The 11,156-nt window shown below is 42.2% G+C and overlaps 1 protein-coding gene across 1 annotated transcript in view; it reads left to right on the forward strand.

Annotated features, from left to right (window-relative positions):
• Window positions 1-11,156, forward strand: part of LOC115416352 (transcription factor 4-like) — a 44,714-nt gene that overhangs the window by 25,348 nt on the left and 8,210 nt on the right. Inside the window, 2 exon segments of the mRNA XM_030130096.1 lie at window positions 5,791-5,929; window positions 10,774-10,939. Coding sequence (XP_029985956.1) covers window positions 5,791-5,929; window positions 10,774-10,939 — 305 coding nt within the window.

Raw genomic sequence — 11,156 nt, forward strand, 5'->3', positions numbered from 1 at the left:
AGTCCTTTAACCTACACTCCTTTAACCTGCACTCCTTTAACCTACACTCCTTTAACCTACACTCCTTTAACCTGCACTCCTTTAACCTACACTCCTTTAACCTGCACTCCTTTAACCTACACTCCTTTAACCTGCACTCCTTTAACCTGCACTCCTTTAACCTGTACTCCTTTAACCTACACTCCTTTAACCTACACTCCTTTAACCTGTAGTCCTTTAACCTACACTCCTTTAACCTACACTCCTTTAACCTACCCTCCTTTAACCTACACTCCTTTAACCTACACTCCTTTAACCTGCACTCCTTTAACCTACACTCCTTTAACCTACACTCCTTTAACCTACACTCCTTTATCTACACTCCTTTATCTACACTCCTTTAACCTACACTCCTTTACCCTGCACTCCTTTAACCTACACTCCTTTAACCTGCACTCCTTTAACCTACACTCCTTTAACCTGCACTCCTTTAACCTGCACTCCTTTAACCTGTACTCCTTTAACCTACACTCCTTTAACCTACACTCCTTTAACCTACACTCCTTTAACCTACACTCCTTTAACCTGCACTCCTTTAACCTACACTCCTTTAACCTACACTCCTTTAACCTACACTCCTTTAACCTACACTCCTTTAACCTGCACTCCTTTAACCTGCACTCCTTTAACCTACACTCCTTTAACCTACACTCCTTTAACCTGCACTCCTTTAACCTACACTCCTTTAACCTACACTCCTTTAACCTACACTCCTTTAACCTGTAGTCCTTTAACCTACACTCCTTTAACCTACACTCCTTTAACCTTCACTCCTTTAATCTTCACTCCTTTAACCTGTACTCCTTTAACCTGCACTCCTTTAACCTACACTCCTTTAACCTACACTCCTTTAACCTACACTCCTTTATCTACACTCCTTTAACCTACACTCCTTTAACCTACACTCCTTTAACCTTCACTCCTTTAACCTGCACTCCTTTAACCTGCACTCCTTTAACCTACACTCCTTTAACCTTCACTCCTTTAACCTGCACTCCTTTAACCTGCACTCCTTTAACCTACACTCCTTTAACCTACACTCCTTTATCTACACTCCTTTATCTACACTCCTTTAACCTACACTCCTTTAACCTGCACTCCTTTAACCTACACTCCTTTAACCTACACTCCTTTAACCTACACTCCTTTAACCTGTACTCCTTTAACCTACACTCCTTTAACCTACACTCCTTTAACCTACACTCCTTTATCTACACTCCTTTAACCTACACTCCTTTAACCTGCACTCCTTTAACCTACACTCCTTTAACCTACACTCCTTTAACCTACACTCCTTTAACCTGCACTCCTTTAACCTACACTCCTTTAACCTGTAGTCCTTTAACCTACACTCCTTTAACCTACACTCCTTTAACCTACCCTCCTTTAACCTTCACTCCTTTAACCTACACTCCTTTAATCTTCACTCCTTTAACCTGTACTCCTTTAACCTGCACTCCTTTAACCTACACTCCTTTAACCTACACTCCTTTAACCTTCACTCCTTTAACCTGTACTCCTTTAACCTGCACTCCTTTAACCTGCACTCCTTTAACCTACACTCCTTTAACCTACACTCCTTTATCTACACTCCTTTAACCTACACTCCTTTAACCTGCACTCCTTTAACCTACACTCCTTTAACCTGTACTCCTTTAACCTGCACTCCTTTAACCTGTACTCCTTTAACCTACACTCCTTTATCTACACTCCTTTAACCTACACTCCTTTAACCTGCACTCCTTTAACCTACACTCCTTTAACCTGCACTCCTTTAACCTACACTCCTTTAACCTGCACTCCTTTAACCTGTACTCCTTTAACCTGCACTCCTTTAACCTGTACTCCTTTAACCTACACTCCTTTAACCTGCACTCCTTTAACTTACACTCCTTTAACCTACACTCCTTTAACCTGCACTCCTTTAACCTACACTCCTTTAACCTGCACTCCTTTAACCTGTACTCCTTTAACCTGCACTCCTTTAACCTACACTCCTTTAACCTACACTCCTTTAACCTGTACTCCTTTAACCTACACTCCTTTAACCTACACTCCTTTATCTACACTCCTTTAACAGATGCTTACGTTTAAGATGCTGTTTGTCTGGAAACTTCCACTGAACACATGCTCGGACTTCGTCCTCCTCCTCCTTTTGTGTTTAAAACGCCTTTCTTACTGAACCATCCTCCAGTTTTCATCACATGACAAGAAACAAACCATAAGTTGCACAAACTCATGAAAATCCTCCATCACTTATTAAACCTGATACTTGTTTACTTTAATTATTTCCTTTATTCTCTGGTTATTCTGACCATTCCTTCATTCATTCTCCTGGTTTCAAATGTCATTAAACACCTTTGACATTTTCTCTCAGCCCAAGATTTTGAATCTGAGGTATAGATTTTTTTTTTCTACTTTTTCTATTTTTTCTACTTCAGTTTCGTCACATGTAACAAGAAACTAATACTTTAATAATTAAAATAATTTTAGAACCAATTACCGTCAACATGACAAATGACAGAATCTGTTAATTGATTATCCACTGGTTTAATCAAGTCAGTGGATGAAGATCGAACCAAAACCATTTATTTTCATTAGACATTAATCTGCTCAAAATCATTTGTCAAAAATTCCACTGATTTGCATAAATTATGAACCTCAAATATGACTTGAAATGGAAGAAAAACGTCACATTTATGAAGTTAAAACCAAAGGCGTTCAGGTTTTTTTTTTTGTTACTTGATATGTGACTAAAGCCATTGACTGATGACGCACCGCTTTATTTGTTTAATTAAAATCCATTGAAAAAATTACCAAAATTTTGTGATTAACAACTTTTTTTTAACTTGGAGAATGAAATACAACTTAAGTTATTCATCAGTTCCAAAGAGCTGATTATTTTTGATCTATTGGTGAAAAAGAATTTGAAAATTTATGAAACTGAAATATTAACGTATTATTTTGAGCTAAAACTAATTTTTCTCACTGCAGCTAAGTATTCAACCTTTAAAATTTAGAATTTTAAGATTAATTTGAATCTAGTTCATATTTAAAAATAAATAAATAAATAACATTGTTGAATACTCATTTTGCTGTTGAATACAGCAAGAAAAACAATAAAAATATTTGACATGATGCAGATAAATGACTAAAACCTTTAATAACCATCAAATAAAACTCTTATATTTTAAGTACCTGGTTTCTTTTATGAAAAACAAGTTGCTTTAAAATGGATTAACTTCACATTATTTATGCCTTATTTATGTAGTTTGTCGTCATTGTCGTGTAACTTTGTTCGTACATTCTTCCGTTGAACAGTCGGTGAAATCGTGAACTTTGGGACCAGTTCTGTCTTTTATCGTCTTAAATGTTTTTTTCATTTTAATGTTGAAACGTTCAAACCAGGGGGTTGTTTCTGCTCGTGTTGATTTATGTGTTTGGGGTTAAAGGTCATTTTCACAGTCAGTGATGACAGCTGTAAAAGATGCACTTCTCTGTTTTGCCTTTTTTTATTTTATTTTTTATTGGTTTATTTAACTGGGACGTTGCCGTAAATGCAGAATTAGAATAATGTGTATTTTTCATCTGCAGTAACTGGACACGTTAAATATTCACCCTAAAAGGTAACAATGTAAACAATGTAATTAAAAATAAAATAAAAATGTAATACTTAAACACAGACAAGTGTAGCAACACAAAAATTTACAATCAATTACATGTCAGACAAAATATGTGTAAAAAAAAAAAAAAAAAAAAAGGGTTAAAATCCACTTAAAATGCACTTCTAAATATTAAAAAAAATATGACAGAGACAGGACTAAAACATCTGTAAAGTTGACAGCTCCAGTTTTTTTTTAGATGTATTTGAACTCATCATAAGACATCAGTAATCTGATTTCTGAGGTGACCTGAATGCACCACGTCCCAGTTGTGAAAAGTGTTTTCAAGGTGAAAACAGTCGATTTTGGGCTGAATTTTCAACTGTGAGTGAATGTGTGAAGGCGGACGTGAATGTTGATGTGGTCACATCAGATGTGTCACTGTTGAATCAGCTGAATGTGTTGAATCAGCTGAATGTGTTCAATCAGTTGAATGTGTTGAATCACTTGAATGTGTTGAATCACTTGAATCAGTTGAATTATTTGAATGTGTTGAATCAGTTGAATGTGTTGAATCAGCTGAATGTGTTCAATCAGTTGAATGTGTTGAATCACTTGAATGTGTTGAATCACTTGAATCAGTTGAATTATTTGAATGTGTTGAATCAGTTGAATGTGTTGAATCAGCTGAATGTGTTGAATCAGCTGAATGTGTTGAATCAGTTGAATGTGTTGAATCACTTGAATGTGTTGAATCACTTGAATCAGTTGAATTATTTGAATGTGTTGAATCAGTTGAAGGTGTTGAATCAGTTGAATGTGTTGAATCAGTTGGATGAGTTGAATCAGTTGAATGTGTTGAATCACTTGAATCAGTTGAATTAGTTGAATGTGTTGAATCAGTTGAAGGTGTTGAATCAGCTGAATGTGTTGAATCAGTTGAATGTGTTGAATCAGCTGAATGTGTTGAATCAGTTGAATGTGTTGAATCAGTTGAATGTGTTGAATCAGTTGAATGTGTTGAATCTGCATCAGTGCTTCAGTTTCAAACCAGAATGTAAGGAGAAACAGAAAGAAAGAAAAACACAGGAAGCATCGCACAAAACACACACACATACACACACACACACAGACACACACACACACACACAGTGTGTCTCTGCTGGAAGCTGCTCGGCATTCTGGGAATTAGAAATCCCACAATTAAACATATGGGCATTAAGATAATTGTCAGTTGTTGTGCTTTGGTGTGTGTTGGTGTGTGTGTGTGTGTGTGTGTGTGTGTGAGTGTGTGTGTGTGTGTGTGTGTGTGTGTGTGTGAGTGTGTGTGTGTGTGTGTGAGTGTGTGTGTGTGTGTGTGTGTGTGTGTGTGTCTGTGTGTGTGACAGATGGATGCTGCCACACACATGTGAACACACCCACGTTTCCCCGACAACACACATGAAGACACGACCACGTAAAAAGAAATGTAAATATGCATGTTAGACATGCACATGTGGACCTGGACTGGGAACACTGGGAGCTCTGGGAACTCTGGGAACACTGGGAACTCTGGGTACACTGGGAACTCTGGGTACACTGGGAACTCTGGGTACACTGGGAACTCTGGGTACACTGGGAAAACAGGCAGCAGATGGAGAGGCTTCTACAGGGGGTTGTACAGACAGAGGGTGTCCCCAACAGGACGCACATGGAACTACAGCAGCACAAATATAAAAGGAAACAGAAGTACTAGAAAAGAGAAGAGAAAACTAGAAAAGAGAAGAGAAAACTAGAAAAGAGAAGAGAGAAATGAACAGATCTGAACCCTCAAAGACCCAAACAACCACTTGAAACCAAAAGCATCTAAAAGTTCTGATCCACTAATCCTATCAGTCCATTTCAATAATTGGTGTAAAATACAGTTCTTCATCTCAGTCTTCAGATATGACCATATTTGGACGTTCAGAGGCTCTGAAGTTACTGTGGAAACACCGACAACATTGATTCTCCAGTCAAACCCATGGAGTTGATGAAACTGAAACTAAAGACGTGACATGTTTGTTTCATTTTGACTGAAACTGAGCAGCTGCTTCCTCACACTGACCTGCTCTGTCTGTTTGTTTGTTTATTTGTCTGTTTGTTTGTTTATTTGTTTGTTTGTTTACAGGTGGGCTCCCACAGAGAGGACAGCGGCGGTGTGGGCGGGCTTCGCAGTGGACACTCGATGGCGGGTCAGGTGTCGGTTCCTCAGCTCCCGGTCCAGTCGGCCACATCACCGGACCTGAACCAGTCCGACCCCTACCGCGGTAAGACCAGAGTCCACATAGAACCACCAGAGTCCAGTCCACATAGAACCAGAATCAGAACCAGCCTTATGGGCCAAGTATGTGAACACATACAAGGAGTTTGGCTTCAGTTTTTACATCGCTCACAACATCCAGTTCCAACAGGAACCCAGAACAACATGTGGACCTGGACACAATAGAGACAAACAGTCCAGTAGAGACCGAGACAACACTGGGTTTAGATTTACAGTGGATTTACAATGGAATATGGACAGAGTGTAAACTGGAGTTTTTATACTGTGAGTGGAAATGTCCACAAATAACATAATAACCTATAAATAACTTAATAGCACACACTACCAGTCAAAAGTTTTAGAACACCCCAATTTTTCCAGTTTTGTCTGTAAATTCCAGCAGTTCCAGTCCAGTGAACAGCTGTAAATGGTCCAAAGGTCAGAGTGAACTGACAGAGGTAAAAAAAAAAAAGAAAGGTAAGGTTAAACAAAACTGAAAAACCAGTGTACATTTCAGAATTATACAAAAAGGTGAACAAGTAATGGGTTAATAACGTAAAGCAGTTCTGCAGCAGTGGAGGTTGATCAAGTCTGGAAAGTTGGTGGTTCAGTTCCTGCAGGTGTCCCAGCGTTTGTGAATTCCTTCCACCCCCTGTGTCTGCAGAACAGGAGTGTGGAACACACTGTGGTACCAGACCCATGGAGCAGGACTGGAACAGGACTGGACTGAAGAAAGGAGTGTGGTACTGTAAAAATGGAAAAGAGGAAAAGGAATGAACCAGAGAAGAGAGACAGAGCATCAGAAGAGGGAAAACTGTAGGTGTGTCCTCCAGAGAAATGTTCTAGAAAGTCCAGGTGTCAGGAAGTCCAGTTTCCTTCAGCATCCAAAGGCACTGAAACTGGACTGGAAATGTAGACAGAAGAGGTCTGGAAGAAGCACAGACACAACAGAAGAAGAAGAAGAGTTTAGGACAGAAAACAGCTGGAGTGAGAGGAGACTGACAGGACAACAGCTGAAAGAAGAGAAGAGAGAGGAGGAGGAAGAGAGGAGGTCATAGAGGAGGAGGAGAGGAGACTGACAGGACAACAGCTGAAAGAAGAGAAGAGAGAGGAGGAGGAAGAGAGGAGGTCATAGAGGAGGAGGAGAGGAGACTGACAGGACAACAGCTGAAAGAAGAGAGAAGAGAGAGGAGGAGGAAGAGAGGAGGTCATAGAGGAGGAGGAGAGGAGACTGACAGGACAACAGCTGAAAGAAGAGAGAAGAGAGAGGAGGTCATAGAGGAGGAGGAGAGGAGACTGACAGGACAACAGCTGAAAGAAGAGAGAAGAGAGAGGAGGAGGAAGAGAGGAGGTCATAGAGGAGGAGGAGAGGAGACTGACAGGACAACAGACTGGAACTGCTTCAGTTTCAATACAAACTGGAAACATTGGGGTGTTCTGAAACGTTTGACCGGTAGTGTGTGTTTATTTATTTATTTATTTAATTGTTGTCCAAACACAGTTTTTATGGTCAGGGCCTGGGGGAAAACACTGTTCTTGTGTCTGGTTGTTTTGGCGTACAGTGTTGTGAATCGCCTACTGGAGGGAAGACGTTCAAACAGGTTGTGTTCAGGGTGGGGGGGGTGGGGGGGTCTGCAGACATGTTTCCAGCCTGTTTCCTGGTTCTGGATGTGTATAAGTCCTGGATGGTGGGCAGATCAGCACCAGTGGTCTTCTGTGCAGTCCTGATAGTCCGTTCCAGTCTGTTCCTGTCCTGTTTGGTGGCTGATCCAAACCAGACGGTGATGGACGTGCACAGAACAGACTGGATTACTGCGGTGTAGAACTGGATCAGCAGGTCCTGGGGCAGGTTCAACTTCCCGAGCTGACACAGGAAATCCATCCTCTGCTGGACTTTGTTGGTGATAGTGACTATGTTGGAAGTCCACTTCAGATCCTGGGAGGTGGTGGATCCCAAGAACCTGAAGGTTTCCACAGTAGTCACCATGTTATCGTGGATTGAGATAGGGTCCAGTTTAGGGGGGGTACTCCTGAAGTCATCTCCACTGTTTAGAGCGTGTTGAGCTCCAGGTTGTTCTGACCACACCAGAGGACCAGCTGGTCCACCTCCTGTCTGTATGTGTCGTCTGCGAACTTCAGTTTGAGTTGGACAGATGGATCAGCTGAGGTGCAGTCGTTAGTGTAGAGGGAGAAGAGCAGTGGGGAGAGCACACAGCCCTGGGGGACGCCTGTGCTGGTTGTCTGAGTACTGGATGTGAATGTTCCACATAGAACCACCAGAGTCCACACAGAACCACCAGAGTCATCTTAGAACCACCAGAGTCCACATAGAACCACCAGAGTCCAGACCACATAGAACCACCAGAGTCCACATAGAACCACCAGAGTCCAGACCACATAGAACCACCAGAGTCCACATAGAACCACCAGAGTACACATAGAACCACCAGAGTCATCTTAGAACCACCAGAGTCCACATAGAACCACCAGAGTCCAGACCACATAGAACCACCAGAGTTCACGTAGAACCACCAGAGCCCACACAGAACCACCAGAGTCCACGTAGAACCACCAGAGCCCACACAGAACCACCAGAGTCCACATAGAACCACCAGAGCCCACACAGAACCACCAGAGTCCTCTTAGACCCACCAGAGTCCTCTTAGAACCCCCACTGAGTATTCCCTGAGCTGAGTCTTACAGGCTGAACAGGCATCTGCTGTCGGTGCAGTTCGTCCACTGGGCGTCAAACCTGCAACGACGCCCACACTTCCTGCTGCTGCTCAGGGAGGGGGCGGGGCTTCAGATGACAATGACTTCACACTGTAAAAAAAACCATTGCCTTTTATTTTTTGTGTTTGTTCAAAACCACCTGTGGAGGATGAACCCTTAAAGAGCAAACACAGCAGCGACAGTGGACGGACACACCAGGTTTATATGATGAAATAATAAATGAAAATGAACAAAAATGAATAGAAAAATGGACAAACTATGGTTTGTTTACGTCACAAACACGGCATTTAAAGGGTTAAAATATGACAGTTATTATTTGGTATTTTTGTTGGTGGTTGAAGTCGATGAAATATAAAAAAAATAAATAAAAAGTTCAAAGTAAAGCGTATGGAAAACACTGACATTAGTGCGCTTCTGTGCGTGTTCTGCGCTTTCAGACCTGTCACAGCGGAGGGAAGACGTCGTCTTCAGCTTCATCACTTTTGTGTGTTTAGTCTGAAGGCGCTTCCTCAGTTTCAGGTGGATTCCAGCTTTTTTCCACATGAACCCACTCCGGCCGTCAGTCAAAGCTGCACAAAATGCCTCCAGTCAGGCAGCAAACATCCAAAATGGCCGCCGGTTCAGTGTGTGCGTGGGAACGGAGCGGCGACGTTTTGTGTCGAGAAGTTGGCAGCGACCCAGCGTGGATGGGTACAGACGTGACATAAAGGAGGCAGTGTTTTCAGACCGACGAGGGGGAAAAGAAAAGAAAAACACCAAATTATAGCCAGTTTAGGAAAGTCACCGATGAGTGGAAGGAGTAGAACCACCGCCACGGTATGAGATGAGAAAGTACAAAAAAAATAACACAAGAGTCTGTTTATGGTCAGGTTATAATATTCAATCCAACTGTATTTATAAAGCACTTTAAAACAACCACAGTGCTGTTCAGAAGAAGAAAGAAAACCAAGAGAAAAGAATAAAAAAACAGAAAAAGCTGTAGAATTAAAAACAGCAAAAAATAACAAATGAAATAAAGTGGATTAAACCAGGAAAATATTACAGCATAAACTATAAATAATGACAAATACACCGTTTTGTCTTTGTTTTTGTGTTATAAAATAAAATATTTACATTTACAAACAAGAAAAGCACCCGAAGAGCGCAGACCTCCGCCAAGACACATCTGCCCCCCCGCCCCCCTGATCACCACCAAAATGTAAGCATTTCTTCCTTGTGCCAGTATCAACATTTCCTGAAAATTTCATGAAAATCCATCCATAACTTTTTGAGTTATCTTACTAACAAACAAACACACTCACAAACACACAAAACAAAGTGATCACAATACTTCCTGGCAGAGGTAACTATCAAAAAAATTTAATAAGCTGAAAAAAACTGAAATTTCTGCATTTTCACACTATTCAGTTTATCATTAATACAGAATGTACGAAAGTACAAAACATTTAAAAACAGAAGAAGAGTCTGTTCATGGTTTAAACAGAGGTTTAACTGAGCTTATGATATCCAACTGTATTTATAAAGGGGGTTCTGACCCAGGGTCTGGTTCTGACCCAGTATCTGGTTCTGACCCAGGGTCTGGTTCTGACCCGGTATCTGGTTCTGACCCAGTATCTGGTTCTGACCCAGAGTCTGGTTCTGACCCGGTGTCTGGTTCTGACCCAGTATCTGGTTCTGACCCAGGGTCTGGTTCTGACCCAGTATCTGGTTCTGACCCGGTATCTGGTTCTGACCCGGTGTCTGGTTCTGACCCAGTATCTGTTTCTGACCCAGTATCTGGTTCTGACCCAGGGTCTGGTTCTGACCCAGTATCTGTTTCTGACCCAGAGTCTGGTTCTGACCCGGTGTCTGGTTCTGACCCAGTATCTGGTTCTGACCCAGTATCTGTTTCTGACCCAGGTTCTGTTTCTGACCCAGTATCTGTTTCTGACCCAGAGTCTGGTTCTGACCCGGTGTCTGGTTCTGACCCAGTATCTGGTTCTGACCCAGTATCTGGTTCTGACCCAGTATCTGTTTCTGACCCAGTATCTGTTTCTGACCCAGGGTCTGGTTCTGACCCAGTATCTGGTTCTGACCCGGTGTCTGGTTCTGACTGTGTTCTGTGTTGTGTCTGTGCAGCTCTGTCCGGGGGTCTCCAGGGTCAGAGCACCTCCTCCGTCAGCTCCGACATCAAATCTGAGGACGAAGGAGACGAGAACCTCCTGCAGGAGTCGAAGCCTCTGGAACCGAAGAGCGAAGACGTGGACGGGAAGGAGCTGAAAGCATTAGAGAGGTCAAGATCTAGGTAACCCCGCCCACCTGCAGACGCTCACTTCCATCAACACCCAGGAGGGCTGGACCCACCCACAGGGGGGCCGGACCCCCCGGTGGGCTGGGCCCATAGCAGTCCCAAAACACAGCCCGGCCCAGAGACCCGACCCGCAGAACCAGGACCAGAACCAGAACCTGAACTGGGTTAGCTATTAGGTTAGATTACATTACATTAGTTTTCATTACATGAA

The sequence above is a fragment of the Sphaeramia orbicularis genome, unplaced genomic scaffold, assembly GCF_902148855.1.
Source record: "Sphaeramia orbicularis unplaced genomic scaffold, fSphaOr1.1, whole genome shotgun sequence".
Classification (NCBI taxonomy): Eukaryota; Metazoa; Chordata; class Actinopteri; order Kurtiformes; family Apogonidae; genus Sphaeramia; species Sphaeramia orbicularis.